This window comes from Ictalurus furcatus, chromosome 26, assembly GCF_023375685.1.
Source record: "Ictalurus furcatus strain D&B chromosome 26, Billie_1.0, whole genome shotgun sequence".
Classification (NCBI taxonomy): domain Eukaryota; kingdom Metazoa; phylum Chordata; class Actinopteri; order Siluriformes; family Ictaluridae; genus Ictalurus; species Ictalurus furcatus.
In genome coordinates, this window is record NC_071280.1 from 2,719,481 (window position 1) to 2,747,054 (window position 27,574).

Sequence of the window (27,574 nt, forward strand, 5' to 3'; positions counted from 1 at the left end):
TGCTGGGCAAATGCCACGAATGAGAAGTTTTATAGCATACAATGTGTAGTTTTTTTTTTGTTTTTAGTTTTTACATTGTCAGTCGTACGTTAAAGGTGCAATGGCCGCTTTTTCCCCTTACCAATACTGTGAATAAGATGGAAAATATGTAGGTGTGTGTCAGACACACACACACACACAGACACACACGCACAGTGGTTTAAGCGATGACCTCAGGGGTCCTCAGAAGTCCTGTTTGTGTTTACATGGTTATCCTGTCAGCCATTTCATAAACACGCCCTCGCACCCCTTCAGTCCGCACCCTCGTGACCATTCTCATAAATCATTAAGAGATTCATTTTTCATGTTTTTTAGTGTTATATAGTGCACTTTATCACTGTTAGAGATCGAATCTTGACAAAAGTTGAGAAATTTTGTCTAAGGCACCTTTAAATGAACATTGTAGAACTTATTACACTAGATGGCGCTGTTGGCCGTTGATTGTGTTTAATGGAACGTTAGTGGAATCAGTGTATGGGCACAAAGCATCCAAATAAGAATATATAATAAATATAATATCGAGGTAATTAATGTAGGCTACATAAAGGACTTTTTCATTTTCAGGCAACATTTACTTTACTGTATTGTTTGATCTCTGATCATGCTTCATTGTCACTTCTGTAGAGTTGTATTGTGACATAATATGACACCAAGTAGAGCAAAAATGGGGTTGAAGGGAGCCTGGAGAATATCCCAGGGGACTTTGGGCACAAGGCAGGGGAAACCTTGGATGGGGTGCCAACGCACAGTCACATACTATGGACACATATTTTTGAGATGGCAATCAGCCTACAGTGCATGTCTTTGGACTGGAGGAGGACGCTTTAGTACCCGGAGGAAACTCTCAAAGCACGGGGAGAACATGCAAACTCCACGTACACAATCCTGACATGGTATGTTTAATATATCACCACCCTTAGAGCATAATGTGTGTGGGATTAAGACAGAAAAACAAGTAAAACTTCCAATGATGTCCAAACTAGATTTTATGAAAGTTTATTCCTAATTAATCATTATCAATCCAAGTGAAAAAGAAATAATAAAATCCTTCTCCCAGCAAGTATAAGAAGCGGAAAACAGTCCCAAAACAAAAAAAAAGGACATCTAGGATAATTTTGTCACAGACTCAACACAGCAGAGTAAGAAATTGCATTAACAGATATTTCAATTATATTTCTTTGAATATTGTGCAACAAACAAAAAATGTAAAGCATTTTAAGTAGTTATATGAACTAATCATCTAAAAGTAAATATATCAATTATTATTATCATTACTATCTGCGTTTCCTAAAGTGATCAAAAGTTATACATTTTTCCCTAAACCATAATTGACTATACATTTTAAATTTAAAACAAGACCAGTTTGTCGAGGGCCTCTGTCAGACGTTTCTGGCAGCTTTTAAGGTTGTTGCGTTTGATGTTGATGTCATAATCTTTGTCCAACAGATCATTAATGTTATAGTTCTTTATGAGCTGTAGCATTTCTCTCTGCAGCTGCGCCGCTGACTCCTGAAGCACCATGTACTTGATCACCAGCGGCACCTGGTCAGCCAGACGGTTACTCGCAATCTAAACACATATTCAATTAAGAAAAATTTACCCCAAACAGAGTCAATTAAGATAAGGCATGCATGTTGTGTTAGACATTTCATTTTTTGAACTGGAGCGATAAGGATAAAGTAAGCAACAAGTAATAGAAGTCGGTCTCAAATAATATTGTAGACAAGACCGTCCAATTCCAAGACCAGGGCCAGCCGAGGTCGAGTCATGACCGAGTTTTTTGGGGGAGGGTCAGTAGTCCAGGCCAAGCCAAGATCAAGTTCAAAAGAAAGGAAAGCCACACCAATTCGAGACCGAAAACCATCAAATCCTTTTCAAGGCCATAACTTAACTTCAACTAGTGGGCTTCATTTGTGCATTGCGCCAGTGATTAGGCTGTTTTCTAAAATAAGGTATTACTTGGCTCAATGGTTAAGGCCCTGGGTTACTGATCAGAAAGCCAAGGGTTCAAGCCCCAGTGCTGCCAAGTTGCTACTGTTGGGACCTTGAGCAAGGCCCTTAAGCCCCTATCTGCTCATGTCTGGTCCTAGCTTCCTAACAACCTGGAATATGCAAAGAAAAGAATTTCATTGTGCTGCAATGTATGTGTATGTGAGAAAAGCCATCTTCTAAGTCCAAGGCAAGTGCCAAGAGAACTCAATTCCTCTCAAAAAAGTCAATACACATGTATTAGTGGTGTGTTATGGCTAAAGGAGTGTTCACGTCATATATGTTCGTGAACTAGAACCATCTGTCAAAAATCAAAGCAGGTATTACGCCTTTAAATGAGGAGTAGTCAGAGTCAGAGTAGTATCCATCATGGTTATGCCCTCTTACTGTGGTTGAACATGACAACATTGCAAATAATCAGAAATATCATCAGTAACACCAGGAAATGAACGGTTGATAATAACCACTTACGCTGTAGTAAGACTTGAGGTGGCGCGTCAGTTCCTCCAGGGTATCTTCAATGTCTGAGTTATTGTACAAACTTTTGCAAGGAGGGCGAGCCACACCATGAGATTTTCTCTCATCTTCTTCCTCCATGCGCTTCAGCCTGTTCAGGATGTTAGTGTAGACACTATCCTGAGTATAGATCATCAGCTCCATCTTAAACTGAGTCTTCAGCATCGATTCAGCCTCGGACTCCTTCAGCTGCTTTATGTTCTCGATCTTGGTCTGGACGAACAAAGGACCATCTCACCATCACATGCTTGAACATGATATTCCCTGACAGCATGGTGGTTACTGTTCTAGACCAGCGGTTCTCAACCTTTTGTAACTAAAGCCTCCCCTATCATGTGGCACGCCCATATATATATATATATATATATATATATATATATATATATATATATATATATATATAATCTGTTTTGATTGATAGATAGATAGATTTTTTTTGTATTTTTTATATTATTTTTCATAACATTTATGATTTAAAAAATTACTTTTATGACTTTTATAAAACTATATAACAGACAGGTATGGAACATGAATGATCAAAATTGTTTCTGAACACTATAACTACTTTGAACAAGAGAACTAGGATGTGGTAACGTGGATTAATTTACATGTAAAACATGTTGCATTCCATTCGTCTTGCATTCTAAAAACATTCACATAAGAATTAAGTAAATGTGGAGGAAGGGCACGTCTCATTATCCATGACATTGTTAAATCTCTGGCTCTCAGTCCCTCACTGAACAGAGGAGATGCAGAGAGAGGTGTGAGTGCAGCGGGAAAGCAGGACCTCGCGCTTGCAGGACAGTACTGGTGATATTTGGAAAGTTACTAAGGTTTGTCCAAAAAGTCACTAGGCGCTTTTTTCCCCTTCAAAAAAAGCCTCTAAAAGGGTCTAAAAAGTCGCTAAGTTGGCAACACTGGTCTGTACTGACAGCTAGATAAAAGGCAGGCTAATCTCCCCAGCAAAAAGAAAATACAGAAGGAGGGAGAAAGTGGAGTTTTTCCATTTATGCACATTCTATTTGAAAAGCAATAAAATACACAGAGGACCCAAATGATGCCATGTCTGTTAATCCATCCAACCATCCATCTTCTATACCGCTTGTCCTTCCTTCAGTGTCACGGGGATGTGTGTTAATTCTAAAAAAAAAATTTGCACCCCCAACTAACTCTCCACGAATGCCCCAGGGGGGCGCGCCCCCCGGTTAAGAACCACTGTGCTAGACCTTTTGCTTCATGTTTATCATATATTGTCATTTGGTGTTCACGGTCCAGCAAATGTAGGCAGAGTTTTAAATGTGTCTGTAAAGTTTGTGTAAATATGAGGACCTACTTTTGTCATTTTGAGGAGATTCGGGAAGTCCAGAAAGTTGGATTGAGCCAGCTTGATGAACTCTTTCGTAATGAAATCTAAAATAAATAAATAAATACATACATACATAAATAAATCTCAATATACACAACAGGCAAAGCAGAATGCGGAAGAGTAATTTATGTGGAATCTGTGGAAATATGATGTAGTAGTAGTAAGTCATGATGTTTTCCCATTATTTATTACCTTACATGCACAGACAGAATACAAAGCCTGTGAAATGGCTCCATACATTTATCTTCAAATGAGTTCATATATTCCATATACCTGAGATTTCCTTCATTCTCTTGATGGCAGGTTTCTCCAGCTGTTTGATCTGGTCCTTCAGTATAATCTCGAAGGTCTTGTAGTTGATGAATCCTGGGAGTTCTCTGCCTCTGTAGTTTTCTTCATACTCCTTCACGTCCTTCTCAATGCCCTTGTTAACTAAAAAATCCCCTCCCCAATCAAAGTAAAGGTTCAGGGTAAAGGTAAACGACATAACCTTCAATGTGGTCCATCCTACATCCCATCCCCACTCGTGTCTTTGTAAAATAATAGTGGACATTCATACTGTATAAGAACACTTAACAGATTTATAACAGAAGATATGGCTTCATTATTCTTCATCTATGACTTATAAATATGTAAATATACAATTTCCTACAACTCTGACTAGCTTCTCAGTTTAGATAAGATTTTTTTCCCCAGAAAATTCCTATTTAAATTAAACAAAGATTATGTTGAAATATAGATGCTTGGTGAAAGGTTTTCAAACGTGCAAAGTCATACCATAGGTAGTACCTGAGGGAATTAAATTAGTAAATTTTTTTATTGTAATATTTCAGGTACCCAACATCTGTAACGCCCTTGATATACAGACACAGAGATATATCATCACACCACATGTCACTCACATGTCTTTCCTGATTTGTCTAGATCCGTCTTCCAGTCATGAAACTGTCTCCTCAGACTGGAGAAGATGTTGACATGTGGCACGTTCTTCGTCTCCTCTCCAATTGTTAGGTTGATGGCATCCTGAGTGAATGCTGTTATTTTCTAATAAAAAAACAAATGCCTGTAGTCAGACTGATTTTTTTAAAACAGAATAAAAACTCAGATGCGCTCAGTGTAATATGGTAGTGTTTTAGTGAAGTTTGGCTCCTGCTTGGTTGGAATGAAAACCTGCACCCACACCAGCCCTTTGCAGATAAGACTGGAGACCCGTGCTCTATACCATTCATTTGCTGTTTGGGCACAGTTAAATATGGGATTATTTTGTAGATCGTTTATGAACGTCTCCTGATTTCAGCTCAACGTCAACATTAGCCAGAAGGTTCGTAAAGCTATAATGTAAAATGAAAGCAGATATAAAGGAAAACAGAATTGATGGTCGAGCCACACATGATATTATGGAGATGCCAGTGTTCCTGACACTTTCTGCTCTCCGGACCTGCCTGATCCATCCTGATGCCCTACGTCTAGATGGAGCTTTCATCAACTGGAGGCTATAGTCTGGAGATTGCTGAGGATGATACTGCTTGAAGTACAATGGAAATGGTTTTGGACCTCAATTCCACATGGACGTTCTCGCTGTGGTTGCTGGGACTATGGTTGCTGTGATGGCCTTGGGACTGCAATTACCATATGCAGTTTTACACTCAGGTCTCTTTTGGTGAACATTGAACTAGTTCAACAAACAGACTTCATGTTAAAACCATAATGAACTTTCTTTTACTTTCACACTATCCGTTGTTACCCAGATGAAGACGGGTTCCCTTCTAAGTCTGGTTCCTCTCAAGGTTTCTTCCTCACATCATCTTAGGGAGTTTTTCCTCACCACCGTCGCTACCGACTCACTCAATAGGGATAAATTCACACTTAAAATCTCTATCGTGTGTTTAGATATTTCTGTAAAGCTGCTTTGAGCCAATGTCCAGTGTTAAAAGCGCTATACAAATAAAAGTGAATTGAATTTGCCGAACCCAACTACGGCATTTTTCATCTTTGTCGGTCTGTGAGCAGGAAATCAATTGGGTTCCTTTCCAGGGATGAAAGGAATAAACAGTATGTCAGAAGATCCTAAGTCAGATAATGTAAAGATAAGTTTTGTTTATATATATATATATATGTATGTATATATATATATGTATGTGTGTGTGTAATCATTTATTTGTCAGCCACAGAAGGGATGAAAGTAAGAACGTGAGAGAAATTAATTGATGCCAAGTGATGAAGTCATGAGTTTAATCTACAATAGCTAGGCCCTTCGTGTTTTCCTTTCATTCCGGTCTCCAAACTGCTTCAACAACGACCTGCTGCCCCTCACTCTCTTAGACTCTCGCCCTTTTAGGTGCGATACATTTCAGAGCTGCTCAAATTAAACTCTGGGTATAGTAGGTAATATTTTCAGCAGTACATCGAGTGCACAGTGAACAACTCTGGATATACTAATAACCAAGGAAACAATAACCAGGAAATGACTTTCCAAGGCCGTGTTAAATGACATTATTCCAAATTTCAGGACCTTCACTGTTAGTCTTTATTTCGTTTTTGTGTACAACTCACATCAGTCAGGAAGTCCATCCGTTGTTCTGGATCTGTAGGAGGCCCAGAGTTGTAGCGATCCAGTTCAGTCTGAGTTTCAGCCAACATCACCTGGATTTGCGTCTTCAGCTGCGGCAGAGATTTCTAAAACACACACACACGGCCACATTTCACTACCAGCAAGTATTTTACTATGAGCAGGGACATTTATGTACCATACAATCTAGCTTTACCTCGATGTGAAGGACAAGTTCGAGTGTGAGTTTCTCAGCCAGATTGGGAATGGTGGCTTTTCCTTCTTTATACGGCATCCTGTGAAAACCATGTTTTTACATTCATCTCACTGAGTTTTTTTTCAATACTAACCATTATTTTATAGATTAATATGATTAGGACCATTTGTACTAGCTAACATGGTTAATATTCTTATATTAAAAGTGAAATTCTACATACTGCGCCTTTAAAGATTTCCAATGGCAAATTCCAGAAAATTCTCAAGACATATCTTCCCTGAGATCAAAATGTCTACCTGAAATGTGGGTGTTCTATAAAGAAGTCCTTCTCCTTCTTGATGGCTTCGTACAGAGAGATGCGGTCCACGACCTCCTGCTGTCCTCGGCACCTGACGACCATGTAGCCTTTAGTGAGGAAAATGATGTCGTTATTGATGACGGACACCACCTCATCCTCCTTGCCTTTGTCCACCAGGTCGGGCTTTGTTAGGATGCCTGTTATGAACACACATGCAAAATGTTTATGGAAGATATCTTGTGCACGTGTTAAAGCATCACTGTGGAAGCGTTGGGCGTGGCTGAGACGAATGGAGAGCAGAGCTGCGGAAGGTGAATGGTAAGGATCACAGACCTGTGCGAAATTTGGCTAATGAGTGTTCTGTTCAGTAAGTAGTGGCAAGGATAAAGAGGGGCGAGACTAGAGGTATGCGAGGGCAAGAGCTGAGCTGCACAGAGCTGCGTGTAAGCATGTGGGTTGATATTTGCGCAGGGAAATAAAACCGCTACACTTTTCCATCCGAACTGAAGAGAAGTGTTACAGTCACAAGTTTTGCAATTCACTATATATTAAAAATACAGACCGAGGGTTCTCTTGCCATTTGGATCAACTTCTTCAACCATCTTCAGCGCTTCAGTAGTTTTGATGTCCACGTTACACGGCACCACCACCAGGATAATGGTGTCTTGCTTTGTGATGAACTTTTTGATCAGGCTCTTAATCTGAAAGGAAGCCAGGTATGCGCTGATACATTTCAAAATGCTTTATTTGACATTTTATCAGAGTTTACAATGTCATATTTAAACAGTATACCACATAACAAATACGATCCATTTAAATAATCCCTAAAAGCAATTGACCTGTTCTCCAATGTCCTCTGGTTGGCCTATGACTGGCACACGGACAATACCAGGCAGATCGATGAACGTGAGGTCGGGAGCATTGGTCGATGTCACCTCCAGGCTGATGAGCTCGTCGCTCATGCCCAAGGCTCCAGCTATTTCATTCTGAGCTAAAAGAAGAACAAGCATATGAGACACTAATAATTAAAACAAAAATAATAGACAGTTAGGTAAAATATTTATATAATTTAGCAAAGCTAGCTAGCTAACAAAACAGCAACCAAATTAGATAGCTAATGTTTAGGAATAAGTCCAAACAATGTTGGCTTGATAAAGTTTGAGAAAGACACTAATCAAATTAGACTGCTAATGTTAAAGAATGTGCCCAAACAAAGCTAGCTGGCAAACACAACACAACACGGCAATGGGACAGAATAGTCATAGTACAATCACACACTTTTATTTCATTTTATTCAAGTTTTTATTTGTAAAATAATTTTACAGACTATAGCTTTTACCTCCTCTTCAGCATTAGAGAGGACTTTGTGTAGCTTCATTACAAGTCAAAAAAGTAGGAAAGCTAGCTTGTACTGAACATTAGTCCGCTTAGGACTTGAGTAACTACTCATTGAAATTTGCTTGATTTTGTTGTAAGCTTAATAATAATAATAATAATAATAATAATAATAATAATAATAATAACATATATTAAGTAATATATAATTACTGTCCACTAATTTGACTGTATAAGTGTCATCCCAAGATTTGACAGTGTGACATTCACTGACGGAGTGAAAACAAACCAAATATTTGGCCATACTGTGTCTAAAATGTCAGAGACTTGATAATAATTTCTTTATAGAGCTGTACGACTATGATTCACAACATTGTTACCTTTTCTAATCGATCTCTCCACATCTGCTGGATCTGTAATGTCTCTCTCAATGTCCTTGTACTTGATCTTTCCATGCCAGAAGTCCTTCTGTCTGCTCTTCTTCATCTTGAGCTCGAGTGGACATCGTGTCATGATACCTTCGTGATCAACGGCAGAGAATTCAAATGTAATAAAGTCGAATACTCTTCTCTCGGACATTTATTAATTTTTTTAAAACATTTGAAGCCATTCTGATACATACGTCGTATGTAGCGACTTACTGTATGTTCAGTAAGTTTCAGTATAAATAATGTTAAATATAAAGACTTTACAATCATTACATATCTCTCTATGTTACTATTGACTATTAAGTTTCTATTGGTAATGAACATTACATTAGGCTAACATAACTGTGGACATAATACTCGATAGTGATACTTGCTATGAAAGTGAAAATAAAATGAACATGATTAAGGGCGTTTGAAATACATTTAACCTGAAATTCGAATTTCACGTATGTGAACGTAACTTTATCCGTATTAAAGTTTCGGCTCCGTTAAGACTCTGTTGATGTCCCTGAGGTGGTCCTGTGAGCATGTGCACTATTGTATGTAAATTAGGTTTGATCGGGCTTGTAAATTCCAGTGAAATGGAAGTATCTTGCGAACAATTTTCAAAAGTAATCACAAATTGGATTTGCAGTTGTGTTTCCTACATGCGGACACGTAAATTGCGACAGAATTCAAACGAAAACGAAAATGCAAGTCGCATATTACAGCGTTTTCGTGTACATGAACGTACAATGTCTGGCAAATTTCAAATGCAACGCAAAGTCCACTTGCAGTTGCATTTCACTTGCAGTTGTGTGTTACGAGTTATGACCCTGTCAGAAATACTGTAGCAACAGCAATTACCTGGTTTGCTACGTCACTTCCTCGGCATCGAACATAGTGTGCCAATATTCAAACAAATTCGCAAATCCCTTTGCGTTTGCATGACGCTTTACAGAGACACCGGTCAGTTAGTGTCGGGGGTGGGAGTATAGGCCTACTATGGGGCGTGTTTGTATTTGGAAGTGACATCGGTCACTACAGTCGCAGAGAACGCAGTCACCGTAGTAAAGTTAGTTTTGAATTTGACATTCACTACGATTCTTCTGAATTCTGTCACAATTTATGCGTCCACTAACACAAATGTCCTTTTTCTGCAAACAAAATGATCTGCAAAGTACTTCCATCCGCTGATATCACGAGCCTACTTCCTGAATTCATTTACAGAAATGTCGTACATATTTCACATTATATTAAATAATATAACTTTAATAAAATTATTATTACATTAGAGTTTAACATCATTACAGGTAAAAGCATGGTGTAATTATAATATTATTTGACTAATTAATTAATTAATTAATTTAGACAAAAAGGGAAATTATCAGTGCTTTTTTTTAGCAACAGTTAAATGAGTGCACTCGAATGCCCTTTGGATGCAATTTCACGAAAGAAATGAAACTAATAATTATAATCGGATCAGAAATGTAAAATAACAGCAATAATAATAATAATAATAATAATAATAATAATAATAATAATAATAATGATGATGATGATGATGATGATGATGATAATAACAATAATAATAAAAAGAAAGAATTCTTTTTTTTTTGTTTATTTTTTGTATATGTAAAAACCCATATGATTAATAAGTTGACCCATGGTGTCTCACCACTCCCGCGGGGCAGAGCGAGTCCGGACAGCGCCTCCAGCACCGAGCTCTTCCCCGAGCTCTGGTCTCCGATCACGGCGATGGCTGGAAGCGCGAGGTCCTTCTCCACACCGAACACGCGCAGAGAGTCGATCAGGTCGATGTACGGACGCACCTTTTTCTCATACTGCTCACTCAGGCTCATCTCTGACAGCTGAGAAAATACTCGGCAAAGTAAGTCGATCGATAACTAAAAACAATTTAGTTTTTTAAGTGTGCGCTTTAACACAGCTCTGTGTCCTCTGAGTTACGTGGAAAAGTGAAACTGATGCACCAGGTGGCTTCACCTGTCATGCAAGGCGCCAACGAATCACCTGGGATCCAGACCATGTTTAGCGAGACTGATGCAAATACAACTACAAATGCAGATAAGGCCAAGACAAAGGTGGGTCAATAACTGTCTATAAGTCTTTGTATTGTTGCTACTTAATGGGTGTGTGTGTGCAGACATATATATATATATATATATATATATATATATATATATATATATATATATATATATATATATATATCCCATATAAGGTGGGATAGGAAAGGGTAAGATATGTCTTAAAGACAGAATGTGTCAGGAAAAAGTCATTACATTTGAAAGGTTAATTTTCCATCAATATATAATTTATCCATATAAATACTTGTTTCAGGTGTTGCTGTTAGTGGGTAGCTGTAATGTCAGCATGGTTGCATTTAAAAAAAAATTATATCAGATTTCCTTTATATTAATAAACTGCTTTTGGAGCATTACCTGGATAGCCAGACATATGATCTCAACATGATTCCGATTGAACAACAGGCCTAACGCGAAAGCTTAACGTCCTAATTTGCGATCGCAATTTACAGGGTTTCTAAATAATAATTCAGCATTTTATTGGCACTAATTGTTGCTAATGGAATGTTCAGTTGATACATTCTTTATCTAGAACAATCTGCCAAAAATCTAAGTATGTACTTACGCCTTTAAATTAGGGTTTCATAGCAGCGTGTGATTTAGATCGCAGTTATCCATTATGCATGATTATTGTACTAGAGCTTTGCTTCATGTTTATTATACAGTAGCTATATTTTCATTTGGTGTTCGTGGTCCAGCAAACGTGGGCAGAGTTTTAAACGTGCCTGTAAAGTGCGTGTAAATATGAGGAAGTACCTTTTGGCATTTTGAGGCGATTTTGGAAGTTCAGAAAGAAATGCATTGAGTCAACTGAATGAACTTTCTCTCCAATCATTAGGTTGATGGCGTCCTAAGTGAATGCCGTGATTTTCTGATAAACAAACAAAGATCTGTTGTCAGATAAAAAATAAATAAATAAATAAATAAAAACCCTCATACTGTATGCTTTTTAGTGTTATCATGGTTACTTTACAAATCACATAGATCCTTATTAGAAGGGTAGCATTCAAATTTACCGAACAGAGTTATTTAATGTTTTCCTCAGTAGGATATTTTGTTGAATTGCGGATAAAAATGCAAATATTTGTTGCGCTCTTAGTGTAATACATGCAGTGTTTTGTGTTTTAGTGAAAGAAATCTATTAAACTATTAAACTTTCCTTCATCACTGAATGAGAGCAAATTTCGGCATTACAGATAGTAGCACGGGAACAGGTAGCAGATGTATGACTAATCATGAAGAATGACCTAAAGCAATTGGAGAAATCTTCTTGCTTTTGAAATGATACTGATCGAAACACCAAAGCAGTCACTACATACACAAGACAGAGAAGTCCCCTGTCTGCGTGCACAAGAAACGATTCTGATTGGTCGTGTGCGGATGCAGCGCCCAATCGCATCAAAGAGTTAGCTTGGAGGAAACAACCACATTGTGATCTGTATAAATAGTGTGATGTACTCATGTGTCACACGACGGAAGCCTCAATAATATAAGCATGTTATTTAATCGTTCAACGTACGATCGGTCAGTTAAAATGTCATTTTAATAATAGGGTAAAAATTATGTAAAAAAATTATATATATATATATATATATATATATACATATATATATATATATATATATATATATATATATATATATATATACATATATATATATAATTTTTTATATATATATAGTGGTGCCAGAGGAGGAACAAGCACGGCTGAAAGTTAGGACAGGGATGAGAGCAGGAAGAGTTTTCATGTAAGACCAAATTATCTAGACTGTTTTTTCATCCATGCTTCTTCCACAACATTTCATTTTTCTCACTGTAAACTGTATTCTAGTTTAAGAAATGTTAACGGGAAATGCCAGTCATTTTGGATGTGCTGTTTAAAGGGAAAGTAGATAATATCTGCAGCATTAAATTGAGTGTAATACATAGGGGTGTACTCACTTTTGTTGCCAGCGGTTTAGACATTAATGGCTGTGTGTTGAGTTATTTTGAGGGGACAGCAAATTTACACTGTTACATAAGCTGTACACTCACTACTTTACATTGTAGCAAAGTGTCATTTCTTCGGTGTTGTCACATGAAAAGATATAATCAAATATTTACGAAAATGTGAGGGGTGTACTCACTTTTGTGAGATACTGTAATATATATATATTATATATATATAATGTCCTACAGACATCCTACAGACGTTCACAGGACGTCCAGCAGCCATTCGGGACGTTTAGGGGTCGATATCCTCTGACCTCCTCGGAACGTCCGCCAGCGAATGTTATAAACCGGACCAAATGCGGACCTAAGTGGACGTTCGCAAGGTCCGGGGGACGTCCCCTGTTTGTTGGGTCTTAACACTGATCAAAGTTCAAGAAAAAATTACTTTGGTTATGAAATAAAAGATTACATGGAAAAAAAGAGAAAGAAACAAATAATTCTGGTTAATTTAGTTACAGTGACATGCGTAAACAAAATAAAACAAATAATTTCATAAGCAAAAAGCATTTCTGGGATATTTACGAACGACTGATTTGTTAGTTTCAGAATTGTATTTGCTATTTTTGTCTGTAATTAAACCTATTCACATTTGCATTACTAGTGGCTTATTCATCACTGGAGTAGTTCATGTTCAAACAGTTCAGACACAGTTTTAGTGTCTCCCGTGGAGAAATCTTCTTTTCAGGACAGTCTGTGAAGGGGGTGTGTGCGCGCGCGTTGAAGTGCGATCGTGCGGTGAGGGTCTCAGTCCTCTGTATATTTCAATACTGTATAGTTGCCTTCCTTTGATTTCTCTTCGCACTTCATTTTATTATATGTTTTTAAGTGAGTTTTACCGCATTTTCTTTTTGTTTTGTTGTTTTAACCTTCTTTCGGTGCTCCCCGCTCCTATATAGTCGGTGGCGGTAATGCACCTTAAGCTGGTTTGCCCACCGCCATTAAAACCAAAAGAAGAAGTAGAAGAAGAAAAACAACAACAGCAACAACAACAACAGCAACAACAACAACGTCTCATAGCACACGTTCATTCATTGATGAGAATCCGCACGTGCAGAGGACCGTGAAGCGCAAGAAAAGCCATTATCTGTCTTGAAAAGCTTTCAAATGTATTTTAAGGAGGAGGAGATGAAATCCCAGCAACTAGAGTAGGAGAGTCACTGAGTTGGAGCAGCTTTCACACGCACACACACAATGGTTTAAGCTGTGACCTCAGTGGTCCTCAGAGGTCCTGTTTGTGTTTACATGGCTATCTGGTCAGCCATTTTATAAACACTCCCTCACACCCCTTCACTCCGCACCCTCGTGACCATTCTCATAAATCATTAAGAGATTAATTTTTAGTTTTTTAGTGTTATATATTTAGTGTATATAGTGTTATATAGTGTTATAGTGCACTATATCACTGTTAGAGATCTAATCTTGACAAATGTTAAGAAATCTTGCCTAAGGCACCTTTAAATGAACATTGTTGAACTTATTACACAAAAATCACTGGCTCTATTAAACACATTAGCTTGATTTCAATTTTATGATCAATTTAATACTCACTGATTCCACTAATATTCCATCCATCCATCCATCCATCCATCTTCTACGGCTTACTCCTTTTCAGGGTCACGGGGAAACCTGGAGCCTATCCCAGGGAGCATCGGGCACGAGGCAGGGTACACCCTGGACAGGGTGCCAATCCATCCCAGGGCACAATCTCATACACACTCACACACCCATTCATACACTACGGACACTTTGGATATGCCACATTGACATACTGTGGACACATATTTTTGAGATGGCAATCAGCCTACAATGCATGTCTTTGGACTGGACGAGGATGCTGTAGTACCCGGAAAAAACTCTCGAAGCATGCGGAGAACATGCAAACTCCACGTACTGTTACGTTATTCAATATATTTCTATTTGTTCTATGTGCCATTTGTGTGTCCCTGTCGGTGGTGGGCTGGGTTTTCTTTTGTCTCCTCCCCCTTCTCTAGACCCCACTTACTGCATGCGTCACGTTCCGGCTTGCTACTGCACGATCACGTCTTGTTCCCGCCTGCTCCAGCCTTGTGCGACGGGATTGGTTGCCGGCACGCTTCTGGAAATGTACTTAAGTCACGTCAGACTTCATCCCAGGGCAGATCATTGCCATTTGTGTTGTGTGTAGAGACAAGTGCATTTCGCCTGTGTATGACCTTATGCCTGTTTTGACTTTGTTTATGCTCTGTCCCATTACGATTCACGTGATACCCTTATATATATATATATATATATATATATATATATATATATATATATATATATATATATATATATATATAGTATTTAGTTATTTAACACACTAATAGTCATCTCTGTAAATAGTGCACGGTTAGGAGGGGTTAGTAGGAAGTCGATGCCATTTGTGTTGATTCATCTTTTCTCCTGTTTTGGGTTAGCCAGGGAGTGAGGGAAGACAGTGTATTTTTGTTTTCTTTTCTTGTAGTTGAGTTAGTTTTCTTTGGTAAAGTTAGAGGGAATTTTTGTTTATTATTTTGGCCTGGTCGGCTTCTGAAGATTAAGACCACTGTGTATATAAAAGGTGCTCCGTTTGGAGAATAAAAAACAAACAAACGCAATCTTTGTCTCGCCAACCCTTTTTCTTTTTTTTATTTATTTATTTTTCCTCCCTGTATGCTGCGGCCCGATCTAGACCGGGTTCGAAACAGTACACAGTCCTGACATGGTATGTTTAATATATCACCACCCTTAGAGCATAATATCTATGGGATTAAGACATAAAAACAAGTACAACTTCCAAACTAGATTTTATGAAAGTTTATTCCTAATTAATCATTATCAATCCAAGTGAAAAAGAAATAATAAAATCCTTCTCCCAGCAAGTATAAGAAGCAGAAAACAGTCCCGAAACAAAAAAAAGTACATCTAGGATAATTTTATCTCAAACTCAACACAGCAGAGTAAGAAATCACATTAACAGATTTTTCGATTACGTTTCTTTAAATATTGTGCAACAAACAAACGTAATGCTTTTAAGTAGCTATATGAACTAATCATCTAAAAGTAAATATATCAATTATTATTATCATTACTATCTGCATTTCCTAAATTGATGGAAAGTTATACATCTTTCCCTAAACCATAATTGACTATAAATTTTACATTTAAAGCAAGACCAGTTTGTCGAGGGCCTCCATCAGACGTTTCTGGCGGCTTTTTAGGTTGTTGCGTTTGATGTTGATCTCATAATCTTCTTCCAACAGATCATTAATGTTATAGTTCTTCATGAGCTGTAGCATTTCTCTCTGCAGCTGCACCGCTGACTCCTGAAGCACCATGTACTTGATCACCAGCGGCACCTGGTCAGCCAGACGGTTACTCGCAATCTAAACACATATTCAATTAAGAAGAATTTACCCCAAACAGAGTCAATTAAGATAAGGCATGCATGTTATGTTTGACAGTTCATTTTTTTAACTGGAGCGATAAGGCTAAAGAAAGCAACAAGTAATAGAAGTCTGTCTCAAATAATATTGTAGTCAAGACTGTCCAATTCCAAGACCAGGGCCAGCCAAGGTCGAGTCATGACCGAGGGTTTTTTTTTTTGTTGTTGTGTCTGTGTGTGTGTGTGTGTGGGGGGGGGGGGGGGGGGGTCTTAAGTCCAGGCCAAGCCAAGATCAAGTTCAAAAGAAAGGAAAGCCACACCAATTCGAGACCGAAAACCATCAAATCCTTTTCAAGGCCACGTCTTAATATCACCTAGTGGGCTTCATTTGTGCATTGCACCAGTGATTAGGTATTCTAATAAGGTATTTTTTTTCTAAAATAAGGTTTTCTAAAATAAGGTATTACTTGGCTCAACGGTTAAGGCTCTGGGTTACTGATCAGAAAGCCAAGGGTTCAAGCCCCAGCACTGCCAAGCTGCCACTGTTGGGCCCTTGAGCAAGGCCCTTAAGCCCCTATCTGCTCATGTCTGGTCCTAGCTTCCTAACAACCTGGCATATGCAAAGAAAAGAATTTCATTGTGCTGCAATGAATGTGTATGTGAGTAAAACCATCTTCTAAGTCCAAGGGCAAATGCCAAGAGAACTCCAACTCCTCTCAAAAAAGTCCATATGCAGGTATAAGTGGTGTACTATGGCTAAAGGAGTGTTCACGTTATATGTTCTTGAACTAGAATAATCTTTTCATAAATAAAAGCAGGTACTACGCCTTTAAATGAGGAGTAGTCAGAGTCTGAGTAGTATCCATCATGGTTATGCCCTCTTACTCTGGTTGAACATGATAACATTGCAAATAATAAGAAATATCATCAGTAACACCAGGAAATGAACAGTTAATAATAACCACTTACGCTGTAGTAAGACTTGAGGTGGTGGGTCAGTTCCTCCAGGGTGGCTTCAGTGTCTGAGTGATTGTACAATCTATTGCAACGAGGGAGAGCCACACCATGAGATTGTCTCTCATCTTCTTCCTCCCTGTGCATGTTCAGGGTGTTAGTGTAGACGTTATCCTGAGTATAGATCATCAGCTCCATCTTAAACTGAGTCTTCAGCATCGATTCAGCCTCGGACTCCATCAGCTGCTTTATGTTCTCGATCTTGATCTGGAGGAACAAAGGACCATCTCACCATGACATACTTGAACATGATATTCCCTGACAGCATGCTTCTTGTGCTAGACCTTTTGCTTCATGTTTATCATATATTGTCATTTGGTGTTCATGGTCCAGCAAATGTAGGCAGAGTTTCAAACATGTCTGTAAAGTTTGTGTACATATGAGGACCTACTTTTGTCATTTTGAGGAGATTGGGGAAGTCCATAAAGTTGGATTGAGCCAGCTGGATGAACTCTTTCCTAATCAAAACTAAATAAATAAATACATAAATAAATCTCGATACACACAAAAAGCAAAGCTGAATGTGCATGAGAAATTTATGTGGAATCTGTGGAATTATGATGTAGTAGTAGTAAGTCATGATGTTTTCCCATTATTTATTACCTTACATGCACAGACAGAATACAAAGCCTGCGAAATGGCTCCATACATTTATCTTCAAATGAGTTCATATATGCCATATACCTGAGATTTCCTTCATTCTGCTGATGGCAGGTTTCTCCAGCTGCTTGATCTGGTCCTTCAGAAACATCTCAAAGGTCTTGTAGTTGATGAATCCTGGGAGTTCTCTGCCTCTGTACTTTTCTTCATACTCCTTCACTTCCTTCTCAATGCCCTTATTAACTAAAAATCCCCTCCGCCACCAAAGTAAAGGTTCAGGGTAAAAGTAAACGACATAACCATCAATGTGGTCCATCCTACATCCCATCCCCACTCATGTCTTTGTAAAAAAAGAGTGGACACTCATACTGTACAAGAACACTTTTAACAGAAGATATGGCTTCATTATTCTTCACTCATGACTTATAAATATGTACATGTACAATGTCTTACATCGTTAGCTTCAGGTTTTCAAATGGGCAAAGTCATCCACATTTTTTTAAAAGATTTTTTTATTGCAGTATTCCAGGTACCCAACATCTGTAACACCCTTGATATACAGACACAGAGATATATCATCACACCGCATGTCACTCACATGTCATTTCTGATATGTCCAGATCAGTCTTCCAGTCATTAAACTGTGTCCTCAGAGTGGAGAAGATGTTGACATGTGGCACGCTCTTCGTCTCCTCTCCAATTGTTAGGTTGATGGCGTCCTGAGTAAATGCTGTTATTTTCTAATAAACAAACAAAGGCCTGTAGTCAGATTGATTTTTTAAAAAATAATAAAAAATCAGATGCGCTCTGTAATACACTAGCGTTTTAGTGAAGTTTGGCTCCTGCTTGGTTGGAATGAAAACCTGCACCCACACCAGCCCTTTGCAGATTGGAGACCCCTGCTTTTTACCATCCATTTGCAGTTTGGGCAGAGATAAATATGGGATTACTTTGTAGATCGTTTATGAACGTCTCCTGATTTCAGCTCAACGTCGGCCGGTTTTGCCATCCAAGCCACCGTGTAAGGCCACCGTGGCATTGGTGGGAAAGGCCTATGCAGTAGTACTCTTGCTCGTGGGTCACTGCAGACAATGACAGTGTTGCAGGCCTACTAAGCAGACCTGTTGAGTGAGCTCGACATATGGCGGCATTCAGCCTACCAGAGGCATTCTGTCTACCGTAGAAAAGGGTTACTGAGTCCAGTTTAGAGCTCCGGTTCAAAGGTGTGCTCACCACAGTAGTCAGCACAGACCAGAGCCCAAGGTTAGCGCAGGAAGTAAGATTCCTCTTGGACAAATTGGCCATAGAACATGTACCCTATTCCCTGAGGGAGGGAGGTTTTTACAGTTGTTATTTCCTGGTCCACAAAAAATAGTGCAGTATGCGACCAATTTTAGATCTGCGTCTTCTGAACTGTACTCTTCGGAGATAGGGGTTCAAGATGCTGACGGCCACACTTATCGTTCCACAGATTCAGTTTGAGGACTGGTTTGTGACAATAGATCTAAAAGGTGCATATTTCCATATAGAAATATCACTAGCTTTATCCCCTCACACCTTCACAAAGTCCATGGATGTCATTCTGGCTCCTTTGTGACTCCAGGGCATCTGTGTACTAAACTACCTGGAGGACTACTTAATTGTAGCACAATCCAGGGAGCTTGGGGCTCAGGTTGAACCTCAGAAAAGTATGCTTTCTCCAGTGCAGTGGACAACTTTTCTAGGGGTTATAAGGATTCTACTACGATGAGGGCGTTTCTATCCCCAACATGCGTAGGGTCAATCCTATCAACATTGATTAAGATAAAGCTGGATCTTCATCCCCTCCAGTCTCTATGGGACACTATTGGAGCTTATGGGCCTATTGCACAGGAGACCGTTCAGTGGTGGCTGAGAAGTTGTGGGTTTGAGAGTAATCAGTGTCCATGGAGTCCATATGGCAGAGGTTTGGCCAAGCAGGACTGCATGTGTTCACCTCCGAGGAGACACCACAGGGCCTGCTGTATTTCGCCCCCACTCCTCCCACAGAATTAGGGCTGGACGCTATGGTGCACATATGGCTGAGGTCACATCTGTACACTTTTCGCCCGATCGCTCTGCTCTTACAAGTTCTAGCGAGAGTTCACTAAGACAGTCTATGTCTGCTGCTAGTAGCACCTTATTGGCCAGCTTGAAAATGGTTATCAGAGATAATATCCCTGCTAAAAGGAACTCCTTGGCAGCTTCCCATCGGCAGGGATCCACTGTAGACCCAATGAACTGCGCAATAGCTACAGTCATGGAGTTCTTAAAAGAACGTTTCTCAGCGGGGTGTGCTCCTTCTACAATCAGGGTTTACGTGGCCAGCCACGCCCTGGTTGATGGAGCCTCTGTGGGGCAACATCCTCTAACTTCGAGGTTCATGCATGGTGTTAGGCGGCTGAGGCCCATCTGCAGGCCGTGCGTACCTTCCTGGGACCTTTCTGTGGTTCTGGAAGGCCTGACAGGGGCCCCATTTGAGCCCTCGGCCTCTGAGAAGCTTCTGACTCTAAAGGTAGCTCTTCTGCTGGCCCTGACATCTCTCAAGTGAATAGGAGATCTACAAGCTCTCTCTGTTGCCCCCTGCCTTGACTTTGCCCTTGGATTAGCCAAGGCCTTCCTGTATCCTAGGCCAGATTATATTTCTAAGGTGCCTATATCGGCTGCCCACCCTGTGGTTTTGCAGGCTTTCTGCCTTCCTCCATTCCTCACACTGGAACAAGAGAGGATGCACCTACTGTGTCCAGTAAGGGCTCTCTGTACTTACGTCCACCGCTCCGGCCTATAAATAGGCATGATTTTACACAAGCTTCAGAGGCCGGTTGCGCGCGAGGGGTGTTCCCATACTGTTACGCTACACGCAACGTCTCGTTCCCTTTTCAGGGAACAGGGTTTACATGCGTAACCCAGACGTTTTCCTTTTATTTCGATCTCCAAACTGCTTCAACAACGACCTGCTGCTGCTCGCTCTTTTTAGGTGCGATACATTTCAGAGCTGCTCAAATTAAACTCTGGGTATAGTAGGTAATATCTGCAGCAGTACATCGAGTGCACAGTGGAAAAACTCTGGATATACTAATAACCAAGGAAACAATAACCAGGAAATGACTTTCCAAGGCCATGTTAAATGACATTATTCCAAATTTCAGGACCTTCGCTGTTAGTCTTTATTTCGTTTTTGTGTACAACTCACATCAGTCAGGAAGTCCATCCATTGTTCTGGATCTGTAGGAGGCCCAGAGTTGTAGCGATCCAGTTCAGTCTGAGTTTCAGCCAACATCACCTGGATTTGCTCCTTCAGCTGTGGCAGAGATTTCTAAAACACACACACACGGCCACATTTTACTACCAGAAAGGATTTTACTATGAGCAGGGACATTTGTGTACCACACGATCTACAGGCTTCTGGACAGAACTGGCTTTACCTCGATGTGAAGGACAAGTTCGAGTGTGAGTTTCTCAACCAGCTTGGGAATGGTGGCTTTTCCTTCTTTATACGGCATCCTGTGAAAACCGTGTTTTTACATTCATCTCACTGAGTTTTTTTAAATAACATCCATTTTATTTATAGATTAATATGATTATACTAGCTAACATGGTTAATATTCTTATATTAAAATTGAAATTCTACATACTGTACCTTTTAAGACTTCAAACTGCAAATTCCGGAAAATTCTCAAGAGATATCTGCCCTGAGATCAAAATGTCTACCTGAAATGTGGGTGTTCTATAAAGAAGATCTTCTCCATCTCGATGGCTTCATACAAAGGGGTGCGGTCCAGGATCTCCTGCTGTTCTTGGCACCGGACAATCATGTAGCCTTTAGCGAGGAAAATGATGTCGTTGTTGATGACGGACACCACCTCATCCTCCGTGCCTTTGTCCACCAGGTCGGGCTTTGTTAGAATGCCTGTTATAAACACACATGCAAAATGTTTTTGGAAGATATCTTGTGCACGTGTTAAAGCATCACTGTGGAAGCGCTGGGCGTGGTCGAGAGGAATGGAAAGCAGAGCTGCGGAAGGTGAGTGGTAAGGATCCTAGACCTGTGTGAAATTTGGCTAATGAGTGTTCTGTTCAGTAAGTAGTGGCAAGGATAAAGCGGGGCGAGACTAGAGCTACGCGAGGGCAAGAGCTGAGCTGCACAGAGCTGCGTGTAAGCATGTGCGTTGATATATGCGCAGGGAAATAAAATCGCTATACTTTTCCCTCCGAACCGAAGAGAAATGTTACAGTCACAAGTTCTGCAATTCACTATATATTAAAAATACAGACCGAGGGTTCTTTCGCCAGTTAGATCGATTTTATGAACCATCTTCAGTGCTTCAGTAGTGGTGATGTCCACGTTACACGGCACCACCACCAGGATAATGGTGTCTTGCTTTGTGATGAACTTTTTGATCAGGCTCTTAATCTGAAAGAAAGCCAGGCATGCGCTGGTACATTTCAAAATGCTTTATTTGACATTTTATCAGAGTTTACAATGTCATATTTAATCAGTATACCACATAACAAATACGATCCATTTAAATAATCCCTAAAAGCAATTGACCTGTTCTCCAATGTCCTCTGGTTGGCCTTTGACTGGCACACGGACAATACCAGGCAGATCGATGAACGTGAGGTCGGGAGCATTGGTGGATGTCACCTCCAGGTTGATGAGCTCGTCGCTCATGCCCAAGGCTCCAGCTATTTCATTCTGAGCTAAAAGAAGAACAAGCTTATGAGACAGTAATAATTAAATAGACAGCTAGGTAAAATATTTATATAATTTAGCAAAGCTAGCTAGCTAACAAAACAGCAACCAAATTAGATAGCTAATGTTTAGGAATAAGTCCAAACAATGTTGGCTTGATAAAGTTTGAGAAAGACGCTAATCAAATTAGACTGCTAATGTTAAAGAATGTGCCCAAACAAAGCTAGCTGGCAAACACAACACAACACAGCAATGGGACAGAATAGTCATAATACAATCGCACATTTTTATTTCATGTTATTCAAGTTTTTATTTGTAAAATAATTTTACAGACTATAGCTCCTCTTCAGCATTAGAGAGGACTTTGTGTAGCTTCATTACAAGTCAAAAAAGTAGCAAAGCTAGCTTGTATTCAACATTAGGCGCTTAGGACTTGGGTAAGTACTCATGGAAATTTGCTTGATTTTGTTGTAAGCTTAATAATAATAATAATAATAATAATAAGTTACTGTCCACTAATTTGACTGTATAAGTGTCATCCCAAGATTTGACTGATGGAGTGAAACAAACCAAATATTTGGCCATACTGTGTCTAAAATGTCAGAGACTTGATAAACATTTCTTTATAGAGCTGTTATAGAGTGCGGCGTTACATCGTTACCATTTCTAATCAATCTCTCCACATCTGCTGGATCTGTAATGTCTATCACAATGTCCTTGTACTTGATCTTTCCATGCCAGAAGTCCCTCTGTCTGCTCTTCTTCATCTTGAGCTCGAGTGGACATCGTGTCACGATACCTTCGTGATTAACGGCAGAGAATTCAAACGTAATAAAGTCAAATACTCTTCTCTCGGACATTTATTAATTTTTTTTTTTTAAACATTTGAAGCCATTCTGATACATACGTCGTACGTAGCGACTTACTGTATGTTCTGTAAGTTTCAGTATAAATAATGTTAAATATAAAGACGTTACAATCATTACATATCTCTCTATGTTACTATTGACTATTAAGTTTCTATTGGTAATGAACATTACATTAGGCTAACATAACTGTTGGCATAATACTCGATAGTGATACTTGCCATGAGAGTGAAAATAAAATGAAGATGAATAAGGGCGTTCAAAATAGATTTAACCTGAAATTCGAATTTCACGTATGTGAACGTAACTTTATCTGTATTAAAGTTTCGGCTCCGTTAAGACTCTGTTGATGTCCCTGAGGTGGTCCTGTGAGCATGTGCACTATTGTATGTAAATTAGGTTTGATCGGGTTTGTAAATTCCATTGAAATGGAAGTATCTTGCGGACAATTTTCAAAATTAAACGTAAATTGGATTTGCAGTTGTGTTTCCTACATGCGGACACGTAAATTGCAACATAATTCAAACGAAAACGTAAATGCAAGTCGCATATTACAGCGTTTTCGTGTACATGAACGTACAATGTCTGGCAAATTTCAAGTGCAACGCAAAGTCCACTTGCAGTTGCATTTCACTTGCAGTTGTGTGTTACGAGTTATGACCCTGTCAGAAATACTGTAGCAACAGCAATTACCCTGTTTGCTACGTCACTTCCTCGGCATCGAACATAGTGTGCCAATATTCAAACAAATTCGCAAATCCCTTTGCGTTTGCATGACACCTCGCAGAGACACCGGTCAGTTAGTGTCGGGGGTGGGAGTATAGGCCTACTATGGGGCGTGTTTGTATTTGGAAGTGACATTGATCACTACAGTCGCACAGAACGCAGTCACCGTAGTAAAGTTGGTTTTGGATTTGACATTCACTACGATTCTTCTGAATTCTGTAACAATTTATGCGTCCATTAACACAAATGTCCTTTTTCTGCAAACAAAATGATCTGCAAAGTACTTCCATCCTCTGATATCACGAGCCTACTTCCTGAATTCATTTACAGAAATGTCGTACATATTTCACATTATATTAAATAATATAACTTTAATAAAATTATTATTACATTAGAGTTTAACATCATTACAGGTAAAAGCATGGTGTAATTATAATGTTATTTATTTTATTTTTTAAAATTTATATGAGAAGGGAAACTATCACTGCTTATTTTATTAATTTGTTTTAGTTATTTAAGTTAGTTATCTTGAGCAACATTAAAATGAGTGCACTCGAATGCACTTTGGATGCATTTTCGCGAAAGAAATAAATCTAATAATTCTAATCGGATCAAAAATGCAAAATAACAGCACTTTTAATAATAATAATAATAATAATAAGAAGAAGAAGAAGAAGAAGAAGAAGAAGAAGAAGAAGAAATAATTCTTTTTTTGTTTATTTTTTGTATTTGTAAAAACCCATATGATTAATAAGATGCCCCATGGTGTCTCACCACTCCCGCGGGGCAGAGCGACACCGGACAGCGCCTCCAGCACCGAGCTCTTCCCCGAGCTCTGGTCTCCGATCACGGCGATGGCTGGAAGCGCGATGTCCTTCTCCACACCGAACACCCGCAGAGAGTCGATCAGGTCGATGTACGGACGCACTTTCGCCTCATACTGCTCACTCAGGCTCATCTCTGACAGCTGAGAAAATACTCGGCAAAGTAAGTCGATCGATAACTAAAAACAATTTAGTTTTTTAAGTGTGCGCTTTAACACAGCTCTGTTTCCTCTGAGTTACGTGGAAAAGTGAAACTGATGCACCAGTTGGCTTCACCTGTCATGCAAAGCGCCAACGAATCACCTGGGATCCAGACCATGTTTAGCGAGACTGATGCAAATACAAGTACAAATGCAGATAAGGCCAAGACGAGTCAAATTCAATACAGAAAACCTCTTGAGATATCCCTAGTTCAAAGGTGGGTCAATAACTGTCTATAAGTCTTTGTATTGTTGCTACTTAATGGCTGTGTGTGTGCAGACACACACACACACACACACACACACACACACACACACACACACACACACATATATATATATATATATATATATATATATATCCCATATTAGGTGGGATAGGAAGGGGTAAGATATGTCTTAAAGAGGGAATATGTCAGGAAAAAGTCATTACATTTTAAAGGGTAATTTTCCATCAATATATAATTTATCCATATAAATACCTCCATATTTCAGGTGCTGCTGTTAGTGGGTAGCTGTAAAGTCAGCATGGTTGCAATTAAATTTTTTATACCAGATTTCCTTTATATTAATAAACTTACAGGGTTTTCTAAATAATAATTCATCATTTTATTGGCACTAATTGTTGCTAATGGAATGTTCAATTGGTACCTTCTTTATCTAGAATAATCTGCCAAAAATCTAAGTATGTACTTACGCCTTAAAATTAGGGTTTCATAGCAGCGTGTGATTTAGAACGCAGTATCCATCATGCATGATTATTGTGCTAGAGCTTTGCTTCATGTTTATTATACAGTATATTTTCATTTGGTGTTCGTGGTCCAGCAAAAATGTCTTTACACCATAGCTCAATGTCAACATTAGTCAGAAGGCTTCAAATGTTATAACACACAATTAAAACAGATGTAAAATAAAACAGAATTGTTGCCTGAAGAAAGTGAGAAAAATGAAGTGGTGCCAGAGGAGGAACAGAGACGACCAAAAGCTAGGAAAGGGATGAGAGCAGGAAGAGTTTTCAAGTAAGAACAAAATTGCTAGACCTTTTTTTGTTTCACTTTTATCCGTGTTTCTTCACAAACATTTCATTTTTGTTGCTGTAAACTTTATTCTAGTTTAAGAAATGTTAATGGGAAATGTCAGTCATTTTGGGTGTGCTGTTTAAAGAGAGAGTAGGTAATTTTTGCAGTAATATATCGAGTATATAGTATAGGTAGTGCCGCAGACAAATTTTTACCCAGGAAAAACTCTGGATATAAAGGTTACCAGGAAACACTAGGCTAGGTGTGCCTGTTAAATAAAGATAAATGATTTTCTAAGGCCATGTTAAATATAATTTTGAGGAACCTCACTGTAACCTCACTTCTCACTAACCTCACTTACAGGATATTCTGTTGCATTGCGGATGAAAATGCAAATATTTGTTGCGCTATTAGTGTAATACATGTAGTGTTTTGTGTTTTAGTGAAAGAAATCTATTAAACTGTTAAACTTTCCTTCATCACTGAATGAGAGCAAATTTCGGCATTACAGATAGTAGCACTGGAACAGGTAGCAGATGTGTGACTAATCATAAAGAATGACGTAAAGCAATTGGAGAAATCTTCTTGCTCTACACAAGACCGAGAAGTCCCCTGTCTGCGTGCACAAGAAACGATTCTGATTGGTCGTGTGCGGATGCAGCGCCCAATCGCATCAAAGAGTTAGCAAGGAGGAAACAACCACGTTGTGATCTGTATAAATAGTGTGATGTACTCATGTGTCACACGACGGAAGCCTCAATAATATAAACATGTTATTTAATCGTTCAACGTACGATCGGTCAGTTAAAATGTCATTTTAATAATAGGGTGTATATATATATATATATATATATATATATATATATATATATATATATATATATATAGTGGTGCCAGAGGAGGAACAAAGACGGCTGAAAGCTAGGACAGGGATGAGAGCAGGAAGAGTTTTCATGTAAGACCAAATTAGCTAGACCGTTTTTTGTTTCCCTTTCATCCGTGTTTCTTCCCAAACATTTATTTTTCTCGCTGTAAACGGTATTTTTCTTGTTTATTGGGAATTTAATGGGAAATGTCAATCATTTTAGGTGAAGGATGAGTTTCTCAGCCAGGTTGGGAATGGTGGATTTTTGGATCCTTTTCTGACTCATGACTCATTTTCTCCACATCCGCTGGATCTTTAATTTCTTCCTCATAATCCTTGTACTTGATCTTTACATGCCAGACTTCTTCCTGTCTGCTCCTCTTCATCTTGAGCTCGAATGCACATCGTGTCACTATACCTGCACGATTAACGGCAAAGAATAAAAAATGTAACCACTGCTACATCTGCTGGGAAAACCCACTCCCGATCTTGTGTCTTGACACAAAATTTGAAAGACTACAACGATTTTGGTGGATATTTGGGTGGGAAGTG

The 27,574-nt window shown here is 39.0% G+C and overlaps 2 protein-coding genes across 3 annotated transcripts; both read right to left on the reverse strand.

Annotated features, from left to right (window-relative positions):
* Positions 1–656: 656 nt before the first annotated feature.
* On the reverse strand, positions 657–24,975 carry LOC128601780 (interferon-induced GTP-binding protein Mx1-like). 2 transcript variants are annotated; one of them, XM_053615153.1, is made up of 13 exons: positions 24,889–24,975; positions 10,394–10,586; positions 8,689–8,826; positions 7,813–7,964; positions 7,536–7,674; positions 6,972–7,170; positions 6,676–6,754; positions 6,464–6,586; positions 4,813–4,954; positions 4,184–4,342; positions 3,878–3,954; positions 2,500–2,757; positions 657–1,608 (listed from the first exon to the last, which is right to left on the reverse strand). In XM_053615153.1, exons 2-13 carry the CDS (start codon positions 10,575–10,577, stop codon positions 1,387–1,389), a joined length of 1,872 nt encoding a protein of 623 aa, XP_053471128.1. In that variant the 5' UTR covers positions 10,578–10,586; positions 24,889–24,975; the 3' UTR covers positions 657–1,386. The 2 variants fall into 2 exon arrangements, with proteins under 2 accessions (XP_053471128.1, XP_053471127.1); XM_053615152.1 differs by having other exon boundaries at positions 4,184–4,354.
* On the reverse strand, positions 15,184–25,406 carry LOC128601781 (interferon-induced GTP-binding protein Mx1-like). Its single transcript, XM_053615154.1, has 13 exons — positions 25,215–25,406; positions 24,889–25,081; positions 23,184–23,321; positions 22,379–22,530; positions 22,102–22,240; positions 21,538–21,736; positions 21,252–21,330; positions 21,020–21,142; positions 18,407–18,548; positions 17,893–18,051; positions 17,600–17,676; positions 17,164–17,415; positions 15,184–16,195 (listed from the first exon to the last, which is right to left on the reverse strand). The coding sequence occupies exons 2-13, from the start codon at positions 25,070–25,072 to the stop codon at positions 15,974–15,976; spliced, it is 1,866 nt and encodes a 621-aa protein (XP_053471129.1). The 5' UTR covers positions 25,073–25,081; positions 25,215–25,406; the 3' UTR covers positions 15,184–15,973.
* Positions 25,407–27,574: the final 2,168 nt, after the last annotated feature.

Bases quoted from the DNA above. Each gene is read 5' to 3' on its own strand.
- LOC128601781 (XM_053615154.1), bottom strand. From the start codon at position 25,072: ATGAGCCTGAGTGAGCAGTATGAGGCGAAAGTGCGTCCGTACATCGAC. The intron at 17,416-17,599 runs GTAGGTCCTCAT...TTGTTCCTCCAG, and splicing joins ATCTCCTCAAAATGACAAAA to ATCAAGATCGAGAACATAAA. The intron at 16,196-17,163 runs GTAAGTGGTTAT...ATATGTGTTTAG, and splicing joins ACCTCAAGTCTTACTACAGC to ATTGCGAGTAACCGTCTGGC.
- LOC128601780 (XM_053615152.1), bottom strand. From the start codon at position 10,577: ATGAGCCTGAGTGAGCAGTATGAGAAAAAGGTGCGTCCGTACATCGAC. The intron at 7,965-8,688 runs GTAACAATGTTG...TTCTTCTTTTAG, and splicing joins GGAGAGATCGATTAGAAAAG to CTCAGAATGAAATAGCTGGA. The intron at 1,609-2,499 runs GTAAGTGGTTAT...ATATGTGTTTAG, and splicing joins ACCTCAAGTCTTACTACAGC to ATTGCGAGTAACCGTCTGGC.